General features: G+C 34.0%; 1 protein-coding gene across 1 annotated transcript; it reads left to right on the forward strand.

Moving 5' to 3' along the window:
• Positions 1-17,956: 17,956 nt before the first annotated feature.
• Positions 17,957-20,785, forward strand: LOC149207378 (LEAF RUST 10 DISEASE-RESISTANCE LOCUS RECEPTOR-LIKE PROTEIN KINASE-like 1.2). Its single transcript, XM_089395704.1, has 3 exons — positions 17,957-18,943; positions 19,058-19,087; positions 19,359-20,785. The coding sequence occupies exons 1-3, from the start codon at positions 18,190-18,192 to the stop codon at positions 20,510-20,512; spliced, it is 1,938 nt and encodes a 645-aa protein (XP_089251830.1). The 5' UTR covers positions 17,957-18,189; the 3' UTR covers positions 20,513-20,785.
• Positions 20,786-24,876: the final 4,091 nt, after the last annotated feature.

Here is a 24,876-nt window from a genome sequence, read left to right on the forward strand (position 1 = left end):
CCTCTCAAACAGATGCAATCATGTCCAAGAGTCCATTGACATCCTGAAGTACATCCTGGAAAAAAATAACGCTCCTAGCACCAGCTCAACAAATTTAAGGAATGCAGGTGTTGAAGGCAATCCTGAAGAATCCACTGCCCGCCAAATCAGTCATATAAACATTGATTAAGCATGACTTGCAAATTCTGCCTTCTACTGTTTCAGTTTGTTAGAATCTACACTAGTTCGATATTTCAAAAAGTTAAGAATGATAGAAGCAAAAGGGATTGTGTTCCCCCTGTTATATTTCCCTACTCTGCTTCTCATGCATATTGCCTTGTAACAATGGAGCTTAGTCTCCCCAATCTTTTTTGAATACAAACAGCAGTCGATTATGTAAAAAAAAATTATTTTATATTTTTAATTTAATTTTTTTTATATATGTACAACTAACATATCTTAACAAATGGTTTTAGTAAATGGGGTATTTGCTTGAACGCGTGTCCCATAAACAACAAAGAGATAAAAAAATGTCGTTATGGAAAAGTTCCACAAGCTTAATTGGGATAAGGAGCTAGGAAGAAAGAAAAATTACTATATTAAAGTGTTTAATCCCACTCATAGTCATCAACCAAAAGCATACATAGAGGTCAATATCTCTTGGAGAGCCAAAATTCTTATTGCTCAGTTAAGGACTAATTCTCATCAACTCCATTGTGAAACAGGGCGCTGGAAAAGGCCAAAGGAAGTGTCGGAGGAAAGAGTATGCATTTTTTGTTCTTCCAAAAAAGTGGAAACAGAAAAACATTTCATTTTAGAATGTGAGGCCTTCAAAGACAACAGGAAAAGTTATGCAAATATGTTGCCAGCCAGCTCTTGGGATAATCTATTTAGTGAGGGGTCTGTCAAGAAGTTGGGGGCATTTATTTTGAAGCTTCATAGAAAAAGGGTCGAATACATCAAGCAGATGAAGAAGCAATCTGTCCCATAGGCTATCTTTAGCCTCGTAGATGTTAAAATAATTTATTTATTTCTTTTTTCTTCTTCTATCTAAAAGAATTTGATTAACTTAATTAAAGAAACCCTTATAACTCACTGATGAGAGATACAAATTGCACTGCCACCCATATTCAAATAATAATGATGAAGTGAAATGCATATATTTAAGTGCATTTTTAGGTTTTTTATTTTTTAAAAATTGATGTGTCATTCATTAATATATTAAAAGTATTAACATTTTTTTATTTTCAATAAAATCAATATTTCATAACAAAATTATAAATCGTATTTAGTATATCTAAATTAACATATCTCATATATAAATATTTTTCGATTAAAAGTAATATTATATAAATAATTAGTAACATTTATTAATGTTTATAATATTTATTAATGTTGTTTAGAAATTTTTATAATCATAATCATAATAATAATAATAATTTGTTATTACTACATTAATATAACATTATATTAATATTAATAGTACATTATTATTATTATTATTATTATTTTATTAATATCATTTTAAACTTAATTATATTATTTAAATTTTAACAAATTTATAATAATATAATAATAACTATAGATTATTGTATTGATCTATAAATTTACACATTAATAGTATATTAATTTAAACATTAACACATCATAATCATGATTAATTTGGTCAAAGATAGTGAACATGAAGATCATGCTGAACCATGATAATTGATAGGTATTATGTTTAACATGCCTACAATTAAGCATAGACATATATCTAGAGCCATCATGATGATATAGACAAATATATTTAACATTTGTAGTCAATTTTTGTAGTCGAATCAACTATATATCTACCATACTTAATGGTAGTCAATATTGTTCACTCATAGTCATCCTTAGTCAAACATGGTCACCCATGGTTAATCATGGCCAATCATGGTTAACAATGGTCAATCATACTCAATGATAGACAACATTGTTCACTCATAGTCATCCTTAGTCAAACATGGTCACTCATGGTCAACCATGGTCAATCATGGTCAACCATGTTCGATTGTCGCATTGTGACAAAGATTGCCCGGATATGAAAATCAACCATGGTTGATCATGCTCAATCATAGTCCACCATGGTCAACCATATTTTATAAAATCAATCATTGTCAACCTTAGTTAATGTTGGTCAACCATTGTCCAACGTCGCATTGTGACAAAGATTGTCTGAATATGAAAATCAATTATTGTCTCAACCATGGTTCAATGTCGCATTACAACAAAGATTGTCATAATATGATAATCATGGTTAACCATGGTCAACCACGGTCAATCATATTCAACCATGTTTTATAAAATCAAACATAGTCATCCATGGTCAATCATGGTCAACCATGGTCGAACGTCGCATTGTGACAAAGATTGTCTTGATATGAAAATCAACCATGTTTAAGCATGGTCAACCATGGTCCAACGTCGCATTGTGATAAGGATTGTCTCAATATGAATATCAACCATGGTCCAATGTTGCATTGTGATAAGGATTGTCTCAATATGAATATCAACCATGGTCCAATGTCGCATTGTGATAAGGATTGTCTCAATATGAATATCAACCATGATGAACCATGTTTATTTTAGTGTTTATTATATTTATCTTAGGGTTTATACCTTGGGTTTATAATATTAGTCCCGTGGGTTTAATATTATTCCTTTGGGTTCATAATCCCTTGGGTTTATAATAACAATCATGGTCAACCATGGTCAATCATAGCCAATCATGGTCGAATGTCACATTGTGACTGAATGATTGTCTCAATATGAAAATCAACCATGGTTAACCATGGTCCAACATCGCATGGTGACAAATATTGTCTCGATATGAAAATAAATCATGGTAAAGCATGTTCAACCATGTTCCAACATTTCATTGTAACAAGCATTATCTCAATATGGAAATCGACCATGCTCAACCATATTTATTTTATGGTTTATAATATTTATTTTAGCGTTTTATGTACTTTGGGTTTATATTTTTTATCCATTATGTTTATTATTCCCTTGGGTTTATTTATATAAGGGTTCATATTCCTAGGGTTTAATATTATTCCCTTAGGTTTATAATCCCTTAGTTTTTTAGTATATGAAAATCAACAATGGTTAAGCATGGTCAACCATGGTCCAACATCGCATTGTGACAAGGATTGTTTCAATGTGAAAATCAACCATGGTCAACCATATTTATTTTAATGTTTATAATATTAGTCCCTTGGGTTTAATACTATTCCTTTAGGTTTATAATCCCATGGGATTTTAGCATTAATCACTTGGGTTTATAATATCCAACTATGGTCAACCATGGTCAATCATAGTCAACCGTGGTCAACTATGATTGAATGTCACATTGTGACAATGATTGTCTTAATATGAAAATCAACTATGACCAACCATGGTCCAATGTCGCATGGTGACAAATATTGCCATCATATGAAAATCAATCATGGTAAAGCATGGCCAACCATGGTTTAACGTTACACTGTGATAAGGATTATCTCAATATGGAAATCCACCAAGGTCAACCATGGTCAACCATGTTTATTTTAGGTTTTATAATATTTATCTTAGTGTTTATATATCTTTGGTTTATAATTTTTATCCCTTTGGTTTATTATTCCCTTGGGTTTATAATATCAATCCTTGGATTTATTAATCTAAGGGTTCACATTCCTAGGGCTTAATATTATTCCCTTAGGGTTATAATCCGTTGGCCTTTTAGTATTAATCCTTAGGGTTTATTATTCCCTTCTATTTTTAATATCGATCATGGTCAACCATGGTTAACCATGTTTTTTTAATTCAACCATGGTCAACCATATTTTATAAAATCAATCGTGGTCGACCATGTTTAATCATGGTCAATCATGCTCAATATCGCATTGTAACAAAGATTGTCCCAATATGAAAATTAATCATTGTCTCAACCATGGTCCAACCACGAGGGCTTCACTGGGGGACCAATATCATACCACGTGGGTTCATATTGGGGGATATATATTGAGGAAAAATTTACTTAATATATTGGGCGATATATAGGGGGTAAAGGGTTGTTATATTGGTGGGTATAAAAAATGAAGCTCAAAGTTAATGAAAAAATATAAACAGGTATAAAAAATGTTAATGAAAAAATGGATACCTACAATATCTAGTGAAAGTAGGGGTTTTTTAAATTGGGGAGGTGTATTGGGTTCATATTGGTAGGCGGTTAAATAATGTGATTTTTAGAGGTATTCTCCAATATGTAGTCAAATTAGGGGTATTGTTTAGTATGCCATGAACGCAGGCGATATGTCAAAGGTTCATTGAGTGAAGACCCCGTGGGTCCAATGTCGCATTATGACAAAGATTGTTCCAATATGATAATCATGGTCAACCATGATCAACCATGGTCATCCATGGTCAATCACAGTCAACCATGGTCGAACGTGTTGACACCTAATCCGAAACGGATGGGTGAACTGGACAGTCATCTAGAAGATGAACTGATCCGTTTTTATTTTTGTATATAAACATGAGTTACCTAATGAATAATATCAATCAGTTTTGTCTCTCGTTCAATGTGGAGTTACCCTTGCCTGACAATGGTATCAGAGCACAGATCCCAAAATAGTGTAACTCCTGCTGAGCGCTGCATCATTCTGAGCGATTCCCTAACATATTCTCTGCGCATATAGTGCTGCCACTGCTGAAGACTGTGCCCTGTCCTGAGCGCCTCTGTCCTGACATTCTCTGCCCTAACATTATCTGCGCATCAGTTTTGATTTCCCTGAGCGTTCTCCTTCCGTCCTGACGTTCTCTGTCCTTTGCATGAATGCTGAGACTTCATTGGTATCATCGTTTGTATCTCCGACTATCAGAGAGAACTCGTTTTCCTTCTTTCGTGCTCCATTCATTCACGTTTGAATATACTGTGTGTATTGGTGTGTATTACGCAGTTTTATGCTGCCTGAGCGTTTTGTATCAAGCTCATTCACGCTCCATTCATTCACGTTTGAATATACGACTTGTCCACACAGCTCTGCAACAGAGTAGCATAAATATAATAGTCCGGGCGGCCCATGGAATCCAGAATTCGAATAGCTTCTTTCAATCGCCCTTGATTGCACAGGGTTTTTAAATCCCCAAAACTTGGTATTGCTGCCATCGCAATTTTTTTATTATTTCAAAAACAATACAATTGGTCTCTTTCAGAATCGAGCCTATCTGCTTCATTTTCTGAATCCATAAATGCTGCGGCAATGCCATGGCTATGAGTCCACGAGTTCCAGCAGTGAGGTATGGGATGGAGTTGCGGTTTGAGTTGAGCCAATAATATTCACTTTGAATGTTATATGTTCTGCGTTGAATGTCCTTTAAGGTCGTGACCTGGTGCATTTTACACTGCTACATGTGTTTGAACTGTATGTGACTTCAAAGACTGTGTATGGTGCGTTTGAGATTTTGCTGTCCGTGGCCTGTATGGTGCGTTTGAGATTTTGCTGTCCGTTGGTGCGTTTGAGATTTTGAGATTTTTGCGTTTGAGATAAACTGTCTATTCTCCTTCTGCAAAAGGAGAATTCGTTTCCCAGGTGCGCTGTCGGTTATCGTGTGAAGTCGAAGAGCCAGCACTTCCACTGGTTTGTAACATTGTTCTCGTTGGAGGACAAGAAGCGGCTACCTTGGGGGTTGCAAAGTACGACAGTTGGGTGGTGAAAAGGAGAGATGGTGAACATGTTTCCATATTCTGCGTTCGAAGGTGAAAGAATTCATGTTTCGATTTTTTTGTGAGAGCATTGACATCAAGCTCCTACATAGTTTGTTAATCTGACTTGTAGTGCATTTAAAAGGTTGATGTAATATGTAATATTTTATGGGCATTTACTACATTTTGAAGTGATACTTAATATTTGTAATACTGGATGCTTTTGGAGGGATTTAAAGAAATAAATTTGGAGAAAATATGTTGCAGCTTGAAGTATTGAGGCATTTATTGGAAGAGATTTGAAATTTTTAAGAATGCCCTTTTGAGTACAGTTTCACTGTATATCAGCACAATATTTTTTTTATCAGCAGAGATATTTTGTTACAGTATGCATTCAAGAGAAAGAAGAAGATATTTCAGAGGCAGGGGGGCAGACACTCGCAAGAAGAAAAGGCAGACTTACATTGCATTCGCTGCAAACAAAATGGATCTCATGATGCTTCTACATGCAAGCTACCATGGGAAAAGATTGAGCAGAGAAGAAATCAGCAGAAAGGTAAAACTGATGACACAGACAAAAGTAAAGAACCTGAATCCGCTCACTATATTGAGGCACAATGTAACATTGGAGTAAATGAAGATCTGTTTAATGCTTCACTTACTTCTTCGAAAAATGACTGGTTGCTTGATTCAGGAGCAACCTGTCATATGACTCATAGGAAAGATTCTTTTGAAGATTTCACTGATAATGTTGATGGAGCAGTATACTTTGCAGATCAGTCAAAAATCAAGCCATCAGGGCTTGGCACAATCAGGCTTAAACTGCCTGGTCTTCCAGACTTTCTTCTGGATCATGTTCTATATCTCCCACAGCTCAAGAGAAACTTGTTGTCCCTGGTCCACATCCGCCAGCAAGGTCACTCCATTCATATGTTTGATGGAAAGCTTGAGGTAAGAAAGGCATCTAACCATTCACTTGTCATGAGGGGTATAGAAGAAGAAAGACTTCTTAAACTGCAAGGAACCTCTGCTCATGCATAGCATTTTTCATATATTTCTCATCATGATGAAGGTACACTTCCATCAAGTTTATTATGGCATGCTAGATTTGGACATTTAAACTATGATAGTCTCCGCTTGTTGAAGAAAAATGGTGTTGCTGGTTTGCCTACAATTCCTAGAAAACATAAAAAATGTGATGCTTGCATTCTAGGAAAGCATAGCAAACAGTCTTTTCATGATTCACATTCAAGAGCACATAGGAAGCTTGAACTTATTCATTCAGATTTATGTGGTCCAATGTCTGTTCCTTCCGCAAATGGAAATAAGTATATCATGACATTTATTGATGATTACACCAGAATGTGTTGGGTTTACTTATTGAAGAACAAATCTGATGCTTTTCAAACATTCAAGAATTTTCATAAATGGATTGAAAATGATGCACAATCTCATATTGGGTCTATTCGCACTGATAATGGAAAAGAATATACATCAAATGAATTTGAACACTATCTTCGCCAACATGGGATTAAACATCAAACAGCTGTGCCTTATAATCCTCAATAGAATGGTGTAGCTGAAAGAATGAACAGAACAATTTTGAATATGGTACGATCCATGCTTTTCTTCAAAAATGTAAAGACAATGTTTTGGGCTGATGTTGTTCTATGTGCTGCATATATAAAGAATAGATGTCCATCTAGTGCTATAAGAAACAAGACTCCTTATGAATTGTGGTATGGACATGTTCCTTCGGTAAAACATCTCAGGATATTTGGTTCCACCTGTTATGCTTTAATACCAAAGGTACATAGAAACAAACTTGGTGCTAGAAGTCGTAAGTGTATCTTCCTGGGGTATTCAAACACATCTAAAGCATACCGCCTTTATGATGAAGTAAATAAAAAGTTTGTTTTATCTAGAGATGTCATTTTTCTTGAATCATCCAAATCTGACAGTGTTGTTGAGCGGCAACTTGATCACTTGGATAGATTCACAAAACCGAAATCATTCCAAGAGTTTGATAATCAGATTCCACATCTTGAAGGGGGGATTCCTATACTAGATCAACATGTGGAATCTTCTTCTGAAGAACAATATCCCCTACATGACACTCCAACAACGGATGATGCTTTAAGTGATGTAATTGATAGAATTGGGAGACTCAATCTTGATTCAGACCCAACTCAATCAACAGAACAGCCTGGACCATCTCAGAAAGGTCCCTCAAAGTGGCTGACAAAGACACTTGAAAGTGTTCATCCTGATGAAATTGGAAAAGCAGGAACCAGAAATACAAATCAACAAGATGGAGGTGATGTAGATAACTCTAATTCACCTGTTGATATGGATGTTACTTATGATTGTGAATTGAACTTGTCTACAGATTTTGAACCAACTTCCTTCAAAGAAGTTGCTTCTCATGATGAATGGAAAGAAGCGATGCAGAAGGAGTATGATGCCCTCATAAAGAATGGCACTTGGAAGCTGGTTGATCCTCCATTTGGAACCAAACCAATTGGCTGCAAGTGGGTCTACAAGAACAAGTACAAAGCTGATGGCTCACTTGACAAGCACAAAGCTAGGCTTGTGGCAAAAGGTTTTGCACAGAAGGAAGGGGTTGATTATGAGGAAACTTTTGCTCCCACAGCAAAATGGGCCACCATCCGGAACTCTTTGCACTAGCTGCTCAGAACGGTTGGAAAGTCCATCAAATGGATGTAAAAACTGCATTCTTGAATGGAGATCTAAAAGAGAATGTTTTTATGTCCCAGCCTGAAGGATTTGCTGTGAAAGGACATGAACACAAAGTATGCAAACTTGTGAAGTCCTTGTATGGCCTCAAACAAGCACCACGAGCCTGGTATGAAAAACTAACTGAGCATCTTCTGAAACTCAACTTCAAACATTTTGATCTTGATGATGCAACTTTATTTGTCAAGAAAGTTGGCAAAACAGTTGTATATCTTGTGGTATATGTAGATGATCTTTTAATGACAGGGAACAATGAAAGCTATATTACATCCATAAAGAAAGAATTAGGAAAATTTTTTGAAATGACTGATTTGGGCTATGTTCATTACTATCTTGGCATTGAAGTAACCCAACATCCAAAGTCCATATTTCTTTCTCAAAAGAAATACATTGGAGATTTGTTAAACAGATTTGGCATGACAGAGTGCAATCCCCTTTCTACTCCAATGGAACAAAACTTGAAGCTCACATCTATTGAAGGAAAGGAATTTGAGGATGCAACAAAGTATAGACAGCTTGTAGGAAGTCTCATCTACCTCACTACTACCAAACCAGACATTTAATTTGTTGTTGGAATCCTCTCCAGGTTCATGCAAAAGCCTTGTGAGGGACATTGGTCTGCTGCAAAAAGAGTTCTAAGGTACTTGAAGGGAACTCAAGACCTTGGAATCAAGTATACACAGGTGGACGACTTCAACTTGATTGGATACTCTGATTCAGACTTCGATGGAGACAAAGAAACTGGGGTATCTACTTCAGGATATGCTATGAGTCTTGGATCAGGAGCTGTCTCCTAGAGATCACGCAAACAATCAGTACCAGCATATTCCACAACAGAAGCAGAATATGTGGCAGCAGCTGAAGCAACGAAAGAAATTGTGTGGCTTAGGAAAATTCTTGAAGATTTGCAGGTAAAACAAATACAATCCACTCCACTCATGATTGATAACACATCTGCAATAAAGTTGGCCAATAATCCAAAGTTCCATGATCGTACTAAGCACATCAATACTAAATATCATCTGATCCGACATCATGTTGAGGCCAAAACAATCCATCTCCGTCATTGTTCCACAAATGAGCAAATTGCAGACATCTTCACCAAAGCGCTTGGAAGAGAAAAGCTTGAAAGATTCAGAACGATGCTTGGACTCACCAACATCCCTTCAGATTAAGGGGGGAATGTTGACACCTAATCCGAAACGGATGGGTGAACTGGACAGTCATCTAGAAGATGAACTGATCCGTTTTTATTTTTGTATATAAACATGAGTTACCTAATGAATAATATCAATCAGTTTTGTCTCTCGTTCAATGTGGAGTTACCCTGGCCTGACAGAATGTCATGTTGTAACAAAGATTGTCTTGATATGAAAATCAACCATGTTTATGCATGGTTAACCATGGTCCAACGTCGCATTGTCACAAAGATTGTCTTAATATGAAAATCAACCATGGTCACCCATGTTTATTTTGGTGTTTATTTTTGGGTTTATAATATTAGTCCCTTGGTTTAATATTATTCTCTTGGGTTCATAATCCCTTGGGGTTTTAGTATTAATCCCTTGAGTTTATAAGATCAATCCATTGGTTTTATAATATCAATCCCTTGTGTTTATTATTCCCTTGGGTTTATAATATCAATCCCTTGAGTTTATTATTCCCTTAGGTTTATAATATCAACCATCGTCAACCATGGTCGAATGTCGCATTTTGACAATGATTGTATCAATATGAAAATCTACCATGGTCAACCATGGTCCAACATCGCATTGTGAAAAAGATTGTCTCAATATGAAAATCAATCATGGTCAACCATGGTCCAACATCGCATTGTGACAAGGATTGTCTCAATATGGAAATAAACCATGGTCAACCATGTTTATTTTAGGGTTTATAATATTTATCTTAGGGTTTATATACCTTGGGTCTATAATTTTTATCCCTCAAGTTTATTATTCTCTTGGTTTATAATATCAATCCCTTGAGTTTATTAATATAAGGGTTCATATTCCTAGGGTTTAATATTATTCCCTTAGGTTTAATAAATTCTATATTCTATATTCACATCAAATAATGTTACATATAAATACATCTAGTGTTGTCTCAAGATAGGTAAACTAACTTGGACACACAATCACTTGGTTGAGAGAATATCTCAACCACACACCAATATAGGAAACAACTAGATCTTAACAACTCCTAATAAATAGGAACAAACTCCTTTACATAGAAATAGTCACAACTGAGACAAGTAGGAATTAAATTTCCAAGTCACCCCCTTAATGACTACTTGTCTCAATCTCAATATGCAAAGTCTAGTTGTGGTCAAACATGACAAAAGAATATGTCAACATCCATATAAAGTAACAACCATCCACCGGAATGCATGGGTGCCCAACCACTACAACCACCAGTCTACTAAGATGCCATTTGTATACATGGTTTTGTCAACCATTATAATTGCATACTTGTACATGTACCTGCAAATCCCCCTCCATCATCAACATTGTGGGTTTTCTCGAATTACCCATAACCATGCTCTGGGTTTTATCGGCTTACCCTCAACCATGCCCATGGTTTTCTCGTCTCACCCTAAACCATGCCCAAGGTTTTCTCAGCGCACCCTAAACCATGCCTAGGGTTTTGTCAGCATACCTTAAACCGTGCCTACAAGAATCCTTGTCCACCTCGCTCTCACACATGGTTTCTAGCTTACCACAAAACGACACTGCAAAGTGGTTTTCGTCTTACCACAAACCTGCAATCACAAAGTGGTTTTAATATTACCACAAACTTCATAGGGATACACATACCTCATCAAGCTTACATTACACACTCCAACTCTTAGAGTTATCAGGTATATACATTACAAAGACCACTACAAAACATCCTAGACTTGCTTGCTAATAAATGCATGTGACACATATTACATTATCATAGGTCTATTCTACAAACACAAACAAACTTTCAAGCCCATTTGGATCCTTTTCCACTCATCTTGGATACACCATACCATTCATATGTTGGAGCACACCATTGCTTTCCCACTTGAATATCATAGGCTTTGTACTTTTGAGTTTTTGGCATCTTCATTTCTAACTTTGGCATACTTGTCTTGGTCTCCATGTTTTACCTGTCATCAGTTAGAGTCGTGAATTCTAACAAAATGACTTCATATTGAAGTCATGAATCTCAATATATATACAAATTTCCAAGACTTATTCACCTTTACCCATACCCAAAAAAAAATACAATACCAAGTAATAATGTAAGCACAAGTGATGACCATGCTTCTATGCATTAAGGAAAAAGCCTTAAACCAATAATGCAATATCCATTTTTACAAATCCATGAGTAAAAAATTTTAAACTTTGTCCTCATTGCAGACACCACAATACCAAAAACCCTGCTAATTGCATGAGCTCCATGAACACTGGAAGGAAGGAAACCTTGCTACCTTAGAGCATATTAAAGTATACTCAAGCAGATATTTCTCCTTTAACAACAGTCCGGGGCGCCAGGCACAATCCACCACAAATTCTGATCCTCACACCACAAATCTGCTACGCTCCCAATTGAGTAACCAGCATTCACTGTAGATAGGTTGATTCACTGGTCGACATCCCACCAAACTCAGATATCACCTCATTGATCTGTCAACAATTTTTCACTACGTCTTCGGGTGGAGCAAAGCTCTCCAAACATCGATGAAATACACAATATAATTCAGAAGGAGCAGTGGATCAACAATGCGCTCTTCCACGCTCATCACACCACTTTCGACTTAAATTGACTTGCGGTCTCTAATACAGATATCTCCTTCTCTGCAGCTCGGCACAAACTTCACAAGTCGCACTGGAGTTTTTACACGTCGTGGGAAAGCACACGCAAGCAGAGTGGCTTAGCGACTTCGAATTTCCTCACCACACCAGTTAGTGCTCTGTATCCAACAATACGCAGTAGAGCATTCAATATTCAACTGGTCGCTCCTCAAATTCTACAAATCTCACGTTGACCACAATGTGACTGCAAATTTGACTCCCCCGCACTCGTGCCAACGTTCAAACACAACCTCTCCAATGGCACTCCAAGCACAATGCACAAGCAACACTCAGCGTGCCACAATCATCTCTCCACCGTCGGCCGATTTAATTCGCAAAAGCAAGTCACAGGCTCTCCACCATCGGTCGACCCAATTCGCAAACCCAGTCAAAGGCTCTCCAATCGAAAGCCACACTAAGATTCATAATGTCTCGACTCTTCACTAAGGTGAAACTCCACACCACAGAGCACCAGAGCCTCCATGACTAGATACACAGATCTGTACCCGAGATCACATGTACTTTGGGGATCAGACTCCCACACAACTCTTGCCTAAAAAAATGCATATCCCTCAAAAGAAACTGCAGATTGCTCCAACACCACAGCTGTCAAGAAATCACAGCTCACAGCCCGCCTTCGAGGACTCAGCCCTGCTCTTGCCACGGTTCAGCCACAAATAGATCCAACAACTCCAATGTTGAACAAATACTTTTATTCTTCGCAAGATTTACCTGGGCCCTCCCGTGAGGAAGTCGGGGCCCAACTCGCTCTGATACCAAGTTAAATTTTGATAATGCACATTAAATTATGTATTTTATATTTACATTAAATAATGTTATATATAAATACATTTAGTGTTGTCTTAAGATAGGTAAATTAATTTGGACACACATTCACTTGGTTGAAAGAATATCTCAACCACACACCAATCTAGAAAACAACTAGATCTTAACAACTCTTAAGAAATAGGAACAGACTCCTTTACATAGTAAGAGTCACAATTGAAATAAGTAGGAATTAAATTTCCAAGTGTTGAGTAATGGATTTTGGATAAATTGGGACCATAGAAACGCTGAAAATGGGAATTGTAACTCCTATAAACCCTGTAACGCTGTATCTTGAAAACAAGCTAGATCTAGCTTCACTTTAGTTAAAAGCTTCTTAATGGGCATGATAATTCTTGTTTCTCTAGTGGATGAAAGTATATGTTGACACATATAAATTTACCAACAAGCGACTTGTGAAGATGTGATTTTCAACATTTGTCTACTAATAGTCTTTATATTAAAGCTATTTATGACTTTTCTATCTAGAAAATACATTAATAGTTGGATTGTGCTTTCATTGTCAAGAGTTCATAACCAATTTGTTTTTGTTTTTCTATGTGCATGTCTTCCTATCACCAACAATGATATATATATATATTTGATATCATAATTAATAATTTTAGGAATTTCTATATTTAATCATTTTGCTAATATGAGGACCTCAAAAATTGATTAAATCCACGAAGTAGTTAAGACTGTACTATGAAAATATGTAAAATTGAAATATATGATTTCTCTTAGACACAAGCATGGCAAACAAAATTGTCACTTTGAATAATATATCTAATAAGTTGAAGAACCAATAACTTCCATTGCATAATGCTTACAACAAAACGCATATATCTAATAAGTTGAAGAACCAACCACTTCCATTGCATAATGCTTACAACAAAACGCATGCTTTAGATATACAACTATACCATTGTAATTAGAGGCTCAACAACTATATCATTGTAACCAGAGATAGTGGAAAAGACATTCTTAACATGCAATTTGTATCAACATGATAAAGTGTATTTCCATGTGTGTTATATAGCATGAGCCTAGGGCTAAAATGGGAGAAAAAAAATTAATCATGATGACATTCAAATCATTAAAAGGTAAAGGAAGGATTATTGAATCATTTTCACCTAATGTGCATGGATCGTAATGTTAAAGGGTATAACCAAGATAATCCCCTAAGAAGTTAAGGCATTCTTATATTTCCAATTGAAAAAGGATACTAATTTATACTAAACACATTTTATTAAGAATAAGAATAAAAATGAAGAGACGTTAATTTCATTAAAGGAAATATTATGCTATGTTGTATAAATATATAATAGATGTGAGGCCATATTTCAAGGCCTTTCACTGGTAACAAAATATTTAATTCTATCTAATTATATATTTATATACAACAACTATATATCTATATATATATATATATATATATATATATATATATATATATATAATCATTATTCACTTGTTAGATTCAACATCGCATTTTTCTTTTAATTCAACATAATTTAGATAAACATAGTAAATATTTGGAATACCTAGTTATTGTGGTTTTGTTGTAGTGCTTCTATTAGGATCATCTGACTAAATATGCCACCCTGCCAACCAAGGAACCTCCATAGGTTCCCTAGCTCTCCAAGCCCAAGTCCAGACTGCAATCATAGTGTGTTTGAGTTCTCAATGGCAATACCTTCCCAATGTCCAACTCCAAAATCCACTCCTTTATCCAAATTCCCTCCACCCTTCTCTTGCCGCCTCCTTCCCAACACTTTTCCCCACACTCTTTGTAATAGAACAATTTTCCACAAAAAAAACCCCGAAAGTGTCTCCCCGTGCTCTCTCTCTTGCACTTATCTCCCTATGAATTCCCAAAATCTCCCCCACAATAATGTCACCTAACTCTAATTAATAACTTTTGAGTTTCTCCTACCTTATATCTCCCTTTACCCCAAATTAATACCTTGGGTGGTCAAGTCATTCACTTACCCCTTATTAATGCAAATATAGAATACCATAAAGTTTTAAAAGATTGGTCAAATCTATGGATTCATCAAAATCATAATTAATTGAAATATTAAATTAATCATAATATAATCTAAATCATTAATCAATTATTAATCATATTTAAAGATTAATCATTTAATTAACCACTATTCAAGCTTAATTATTAATCAATCATCTAGCATAGTAGGCCATATGATACTAGATCCATGCAAGGTGTGGGTATGTAACTAGCACACATACCTCATATGTATAATAATAATACTAAGAACATCAAGCAATCTCATAGTGTGTAGGCTAAGAACGTAGCATAACATAATCAGATAAGGAAGTGAGCATTACATTAGAGAAGTCTGAATTCTAATCACCGAATAAACAAATCATCCATAATGGAAGCAGAAGTAGGTAATAAGACAGACAATAGATCAGACATAACTATTTTTTCAAAATATATTAGGAAATAATTTTAAAATTTAAGAATTGAGATTTTAAGCATAAGTTTGTCTTGTGAGTTTGCCATCCCCTTTTATAGTTAAAAGGAGTAATTATCTTTTTGTAATATGACATTTTTTTAACTGACACAAGCATCATTTTCAAGAAAAAAATTCAAATATTCATACCATTTAGACCTTACTAACCTCCTTGATGTAGAATCACCGCACTAAATCATATAGAACCTTAAGAATGTTCATAGTAATATAAATTCTTAATTCCTAAACAAGAGATAATTGGACTAGTATTTTATTAAAACTATGATTTTGTATTCCTTCAGATATTAAAATACCACATTATAAATTATTATTTAATGACAAAGTAATTATATTGAGACTTCAATTGGAATGGAATTAAATCCTAAAAACACCATTAAAGGAAAGAAACATAATTACATTATAGGGATAGTAGAAATATCTCCCTAGAAAATATGGTATTCATTCAATATGGTTAATATGCTAGTAAGTTACATTATAGGGACACTAATAGAAGAAAAAAATCTAGAAAATATGGTTTTCATTCAATATGGTTAATATCCCAAAATCTAGTAAATATGGTATTCATTCAATATGGTTAATATCCCATTAAATTATTGAAGGACACTAGTAGTAGATAAAGAGACTTTATAACCTATAGCAATAAATTCAAGTTTACTCTAAACCTTTTAATAATGCCTCTAATAATTTTGGGAACACAAAATCCTTAAAACCGATGTGTTATCTATGTATTCATTCAATATGGTTAATATCCCATTAAATTATTGAATGACACTAGTAGTAGATAAAGAGACCTTATAACCTATAGCAATAAATTCAAGTTTACTCTAAACCTTTTAATAATGCCTCTAATAATTTTGGGAACACAAAATCCTTAAAACCAATGTGTTATCTATGTGTTAGGATCACGCTGATATAACTAAAAAAATAAAATTTAACTCAACTAGACACAAGATTTATGTGGAAAACCTCATTTAGGAAAAATCATGTAGAAAGGGATTAGTAGTTTTTATTACAACAACAATGAAACATATTACATTTCACTAGCTCCCAATTTCTTTATAATAGATTCCATTACAATACCATGGGTGCTGACAACTTTGACTTTGATTTGGTCTCACATCTCACAAAAAGGAGGGTCTATAAACACAAAGCAAATGAGGGTACAAAATCAAAGGTTTTTCCACTAAGATGCTAGTGTGGCCATATAAGGAGGGTCTCTAAACACAAAGCAAAAGAAGATACAAAATCAAAGGTTTTTCCATTACGATACTAATGTAACCAAAAAAGTTGACAATGACAAAATTTATATTCAATAAAATGAGTTTTAGTAACCGGAATGAAACCATCATGAAAATAATTCACATTTATCCGAAATGCTCTTTAACCACTAGAATCTACCATAAAAAGAAATGCTATCTAATTATTATTTCAATCACCAATTAAAATTCATACCAAAACCCACACCCTAAACTAATATCCATACTAAAACAAAAGTTAATGACAACCACCCAACCCACTTACGTTTTAACTGAAAAAAATTAATATCCATATTTTTGAAATCCACAAATAGCTGGGGTAAAACTTAAATTTTAAAAATAGAATATATTTATCAAAAAATAATTTTTAAAAATACAATATATTTATCGGAAAATAAAAATACACACTAAAAAACAAAAACAAAAAGTCAAAAGAATTAAAGATTCTCCTTTAAAATATGATTTTCACTATTAAAATATTTCTCAAATAACTACCAACTATCTTTTTTAAATATGTTGTAAAATGTCCCAACATCTTGTATAATTAAAACCACAAGTAACATAACTTTATATAAATATTTTAATACTAAATTATTTTAATTTTATTTTTTTAAATATAATATTTCATCAAAACTTTATATTTGGTAAAGAATAGTGTATGAATAAAAAATTCATCACTTATTAAGACAAGTTAATACTTTATTTGCTGGAAATTAAAAGAATATATACAAAGTCAAGAAATATACTGTGCATTGACTAGCACAAATAATAAGAAAGAAGCTTTCATTGTTTGAAATATCAATAATTCCATTACTTAATAAATATCAAAATACATGAAAATCATAATCCCACTTCGGATATCAAATCTCCATTTGTGTGAACATAAAAAAGTCATTGGAAAAATGAAACATAGACTAAATAAATATCAAAATAATTAAAAGCATAATCCCACTTTGGATATCAAATCTCCATTTGTTTGAATATAAAAGTAATTGGAAAACTGAAACTTTGACTTAAAATGCGAATTATAATATGAGCTTAGTCTAACTATGTATTAAAATTTGTGAAGAAACAGAGTTTACAAATATCATAACTCCCAGTTTGTTCAACAAGTTTGACTGAGTGTAACAATCAGAGGACGGAATCATTGCCTGGCAGATGAAATTTAATTAGTAGAAAAACAGCTCTGCGACGAGATCTGATACCATTTTCTCCCACTTATGATAATTCAGCTTACAGGATTTGATGGTAACACAGATACTCATTTGAGCGTATACGATTAAAAGTTTCATCACTCGGCTCTGATCTGCTTTATCCCCAACAGCAACAGGAAGGAGATCATGAGGCTGCCACTTCTCGCTGTTATTGCTCTGCTAGTAATCTCGCTATGCTTCATTAGCACATCGCAGGCAGCTTCCCTTTATGATGTTTGCTCTAATCATTTATGTTCTCTCTCCCTGGGCGTTCCCATTCAATACCCCTTCGGCACAGGCAGCAGAGGTTGTGGGCACCCCGATTTTCAGGTCGAATGCAATACTGAATTTTCTGATACCGCTGTCCTAAACATCAAAGGCCGCAATTACAGTATAAGAATGGCTTTCTACGATGAAAATATTCTCAATGTTTTGGACGTGATGGTTCGCCAGAGTTCATGCTATCTCCCAGATGCCTCTGTAGATGTCACTGGCTCTCCTTTTGAGATCGTTTTGCCTTATTCCAATCTCACCTATTTGCTCAACTGCAGTAGACCCATTAAGAACTATTCACAGATAGACTGTAACAGTACTTCCTACCTGGGAATCGATTATACAAACGCCTCGGAGCCGTGCAGTTCAAGTTTTCAAGTGCCCATACAAAAAATAGAACCCGGGGACTTCACAGGTAACCTGACGCAACATAATAAATTATGGCCAATGCGCATGCTGTTGAGTAATGGATTTTGGATAAAATGGGACCAGAAAAGGGCTACAAATGAGAGTTGTAGCTCCTGTAAATCAAGTGAAGGGGTCTGTGGTTACAATGTTTCCAACAGCCAGCATGAATTTTTATGCTTTTGTAAAGATGGAACTCATGGTCACAAGAATTGTTTGAAGGGTAGGTGTTTGCTTGAATCCCTGATATTTTTAATTTTTTACAGTCAATTTGGAAGCAATCATGATGGAGAGCTGGTAATAATTGAATTGAACACTTCTGATTGTGATGAAACAGGGAAAGGCACAGAGGAGCGAATCATCATAGGTAATTAGTTGTTTTTTTCAGATTTTCAAGTGTTTTTTTATAAATATTTATGAGATTTGAACTTTGAATTTTACAATTTACATAACACTTTATAACATGACTATGGCCAATTAAACTACCCTATGCTTTATAGCATGGCTATGGCCAATTAAACTACCATATGCCCCTGGAAAATCACTGCCATGTGCCCTCCACAGATTTTCCAGTTAATTTAAAGATATTAAGATACTTTGTTTACAGCTGATAGATATTTTCTTATATGGTGACTCAGGCAGCTGCATCGGTGGCCTGGCTGTGCTAGTAGCTGCAACAGCAATGTTGGTAGGATTTCTGTTGAAGAGGAAAAAAGAGTTTGCCTTGGCTACCAAGAACGCTTGTGATGATTCAGAGTTTGATCGGGCAGAAATGGGTGATTTGCCAATTTTCAGCTACAGAGAACTGGAACAGGCTACTAATTATTTCGATGAAAAGATGGAATTAGGCGGTGGGGGTTACGGTAAGGTATATTTGGGGAAACTCCGGGATGGGCGCATTGTTGCAGTGAAGAGATTCTATGAGAATAACTGTGACAGATTCAAGCAATTTCTCAATGAAGTCAAAATTCTGTCATCGGTACGCCATTGTAACTTGGTTCGCCTCTTTGGCTGCTGTAAGGAACGGGAGAATCTGCTACTTGTTTGCGAATATGTGCCAAATGGGACCTTGTTCGATCATCTTCATGGGGAACAGAGAGGGAAAAAGGGTTTACAGTGGGATGCCCGGCTGAAAATTGCTCTGGAAACAGCCAGTGCCGTAGCCTACCTTCACTTTGATAATCACCCACCAATTTTTCACAGAGATATAAAGTCCACCAATATTCTTTTGGATGAAAAAATGGGGGTTAAAGTTGCAGATTTTGGGCTTTCCAGGCTTATGCCTCTGGAAACCTCCCATGTTTCAACAAGTCCGCAGGGGACGCCTGGTTATGTCGACCCTGACTATAGTCAGTTCTATCAGCTTACAGACAAAAGTGATGTGTACAGCTTTGGCGTAGTTTTGATTGAGCTAATTTCTGGTTTGAAAGCTGTGGATGAAATGAGAGATGGTAGGGAAATCAGCTTGGCGCATCTGGCCACGACAAAAATTCAGAGTGGGGTTTTGCAGGAGCTAGTCGATCCTGATCTAGAGTTTGAATCTGATCCCGTTGTAAATGAAATGATTACCAGTGTAGCTGAATTGGCTTTTCTATGCCTGTCTGCAGAGAAGGACGATCGGCCATGCATGTTGGAAATTGTTACCCAACTCCATCGGATAAAGCAGCTCGGCTATGGCTGTCTGAATTGCCGAAACATGATCAGCTCGGGTGGGATTATTAAACCAGATTCTGAATGTAAAGTAACAGGTTCCAGCAATATCAGCCATCCTTCACCAGACATTAGCGAATAATTCGTTGAGAATTATGCAAAATCAAAGTTTTGCTCTAGGGAAATGTATGCGTATATATTAGTTTGTATTAATGTGAACTAAACTGTGTATAGGCAGATCTAGCCTTATGGAAGATTCTGCACCTGTGCTTTGGCAGGATTTCTCTTTTATCAAAAAATTCCATAGAAAAAACCTGAACACAGCCAAACTCATTCAATATATAAAAAAATCCTGTTTTAGGAGATGGTTTTTCTGCTTGTGTTCTGGTACACATATTTTTGTAGCTCGAGAACTGTGAGGACATGGCTAAGTGGCAATAAGTATGTATGAATAAAATCATTTAAAATGGTAATTCTTCACTGAAATTACAGAAATTTTGTTGTACAACATAGTTTATTCAAATCTTTTTCCTTTGAATGTAACCAAAATCTAATAAAATGCTTAAACATCGTGAAAGTATACACGAATTTTTTTCATCAAAATTACCCAACTGTGTTCAATTACCAACCAACTTTTTATTCCAAACGAATTTTGGATTCGTCTGATTCCAAATTTTTCAAACCATAATGTTTGATCAGCTTTCGCTTTTAATTCCACCGATTGATAGAGCCTACGGGCTCTGGAAGTGAGTAGCCCAACGAGTTTGAACTTTTGATTAATTAGTACACTGGCCCAGTGTTTTGGGATGAGGTTTTTATAAAGTTTTTTGATCCAGGAAAATTCATCATTTCCTACATTTTTTCCCTGGGATGTCAAATGCAATACTGATATCAAGGTGCTCATATATTTTTAATTATTTTTTAATATCTTTTTAGGTTCTGCAATGAAACAAACACACAAAAAATCTATGCACTTTCATCTGTGATATTTAAATTTAATATCATTTAATTTCAAACCTATATGCAAGATTCGGAATTTTAGATTACACGTAAAATTGGAATCTCTCATTCATGCATGCACACACACAATTTGTGAATATAATGAAAATTTCTTTCATTATTAAAATCATGTCCATACAATTACATAATAATCATAGAAGTATTCATTCCCTTTTTGCCCTGATTCTATATGCATTTGGCCATTCATTCTGGTTGTCTGTAGGGTTACAATAAATAGAATTAAGAAATGCAATATCTTTTCTAAATCCTAAAAGCACTCTATAAATCACCCATAAATCACATGATTTTCCTAAATCCTCAAATCAGTCCATAAACATATTTTTCTGAATTCTAAAATCACTCAATCTATCTCTACAATCTTTCACATTTTTCAAGATATATTTGCTTTTGCCTCATGGACAAAATCTCACCTATCCATAGTTTTTCTAAAATTATGATTCATTAATTCAAAAACTCATAAAATATACTAACTTGAAAAATACAACTTATTTACCTAGGAAAATATAAATTCCATGTTTTTGTATAAATTGATTCAGATATCTTTAGGCCATATAATTTTAATAATTTGAATTTGTCATTTAAGATTTCAAACAAAAATTATTAAAAATATGAAAAATAAAAGTATATAAATATATATATTGATTTAGAAGCTCAAGAGACTGCGTCATATTTAATTTATATAAATTTAATAATAAAAATAGTTATTCAATTATTTTTAATAAGATTTCACCCAAATTAAATTCATAATACTAAAGATGGAATTCATTACATTCATTTTATATAAATTTAATTATTCAAATCTCTCATTCCAGTTATTTTTAATAAAAATTTAAATAAATAGGGGTAGCAAAGGGGATATTTTTTGTGTTTTTAATCAAGAATATAGGTATCTTCGAGTTTAGGTCACACTTCTAACAACTTTGTTGAAGTGTGTCTTATATTAAGGTTTGAGGTAAATTATGAATTTAGGAATCAAGAGGTGATTGTTTTTAGTGATTCATTGAATATAATTCACTATTTATATTTAAGATTTCTCTCCTCATAAGGTTAAGTCAGATTTTCAAATAGATTTATCAGTGTATCCCCAAAAAAAATGCCTCCATATTATCAAACAACTCCAAACCTGATCATATAGCTAAATTGAAATTAAAGTTAAATCAAAATAAACTTAAATGACAAAATCACAAAAAATATGTTTCCTTCCATAGCAAAAACAAAAAACAAAAAATGCTTTGTAAATTTTAATTTTTATGAATTCAATATTAACAAATGTACAAATAAAAGGAGTTGTCTATAATGCGACTTTTTGGAGATTCCGGTGAGGGAATCCGGCGGAAGAAATTGAGGTTAAATCTTGATTTGTTGCAGTTAGAATGGTTTTTTAACTGCATATCTGGATTCAGCGCCCTGAAAAACCCCTGGGACGCTTTGATTGTGCAGAAACTAGCTATCAAACTTGTCATTCCAATACATTGCTGCCATATTTTGACCGGAAAAACCCACCGGAAAGGCTTCCAAAAAGTCGCATTATAGACAACTGCCAAATAAAATACCATAAATATTATAACATTTTGATACATACTTTATTTGAAGGATATACACTAATTCATCTAACTAGGCGGAGGAATTGCCTAGACAGTTATAAGTGGTTGGAATCCAAGCAAAAAAATTTCAAAAAATCTTGTAAAGGCAGTTTTTGAATTGTGTTTTTGATGGTGGAAATGGATTCAGCACCATCAAAAACGTCTAATACAGCTAAAATTTTGAAATTTAACTACTCTAACTTGGATTTACAAAAATCCTTGCCAAATTTTCTCTACCAAAATTTCCATAATTTTCCCAACAACTCTTCTACCTCGTAAGGCGAACTTGCAGATTAAAATCATGTCTTTATTTTTTTATAAAATAGGAAAAAAGCCGAAAGATTTTCTTTTTAACAAAATTCAATTCAACAATCCGAAAGATGGTATTTGTCGGCTCTTGAGCCTTGAGCTATCTAAAACGTTGACCAATTTCATTTAAATCAACCACATGGCTGGCCCCAATTCCATATTCAAATCAGGCGTTCTTCACAAAGGTACTCTCAATTCCATGTTTATCGTCTCACTGTCCTACTGTACACCCTTTTACAGGCAAGTCAACACCAAACTTAGACCTGCTAATTTGGAATCAAGAGGCCCTGGAAATTGGCATCATAAAACTGTCCCCACACACTTGTCATAAAGCCTATCATTCTGAAGTCAATTCAACCCTACGCCTGTTGTATTCCTGTTGTATTCTTTAAGACCCGCCAGAATGGTATATATCGCCTTATCTATTAATAACCCAATATACATATACATATATTGATCTGTATATATAAATATTTAGTCATATAATTTATTTTGTTTTTTCTCAGATTTTTTTCAAAAATTAGATAGTTATTATTTAAAATAGTAAGTTTCAGTGGCAAAATCTCTACAGAAATTAAAATAACATTTTAAATAATTAAAATTAACAATATTGTAAAAAAATTATATCATCAAAACATTTATAATAATGCCTAAACATTTTATACTATAAAAAATGTGTTGTGTTTGTCATCTTTATAAGAATTTTGGTGATATCAACTATCCATTCAAAAAATTATCACCAAAATCTTATAAACCAGCCATACATTTTATTTTATGTTATATTGAATAATATGTTTTTGCCATTAATATAAAAATTTTGGTTATAAACAAGACAAAAACATTTTATATTTTATAATATGTTTGGTCATTATTATAAAAAAATTGCATATATATAGTTAATTAAAAAATATTATATTACGTTATTCAAAAATTACTTATTTAAACAATTATATTATTAAAAATCATATATATATTACTTATTCAAAAAATAAATCACTAGAAATCTTATAAAAATAACAAAAATATTTTTATATAGATTTTTTTAGAAAGAAATACTGATAGTTTTATCTAAATAACAAAAATATTTTATATATATATATTTGTTGAGAAAGAAAAAAATCCTGATAATTCCATTAATATGAAAGTACTAGTACATGTAATATATGAAGTTAATATGGACTGTATGTCCTTATAAAGTTTCTTATCACATTATATTACATCATCATCATAAAAAATTATTGGCATTAAGATAGTAAAGAGAAAGTTCTAATAGTCAAACGTTGTTATGGATGGTCTAATCTTAACTTGTACAGTTCTATGAGCAGCAAAAAAAAAGATTATATAGTCAACTACATACAACAAAAAAGATAGAGTTCTGCAAAAAATAAGACATTAGCTTGTAGATTATCCAATTTGTAGTGATCCTTCTTCCCGAAGCACTCCATTGTTGAGGATTTTGTAATAGAAAGAACTCGGCTCTGCACTAATGCCCCTTTTGGATAGGGAGTCTGCAGCAAAATTTAACTCTTTAAAAATATGTTTGACAGAGATACTGGAGAAAGATACCTTCAACTTTGCAATACGGTCCATCCAG

The sequence above is a fragment of the Pinus tabuliformis genome, chromosome 1_2 (genome assembly GCF_031772625.1).
Source record: "Pinus tabuliformis cultivar Carrire ecotype Pingquan chromosome 1_2, CPIR1, whole genome shotgun sequence".
NCBI classification, from domain to species: domain Eukaryota; kingdom Viridiplantae; phylum Streptophyta; class Pinopsida; order Pinales; family Pinaceae; genus Pinus; species Pinus tabuliformis.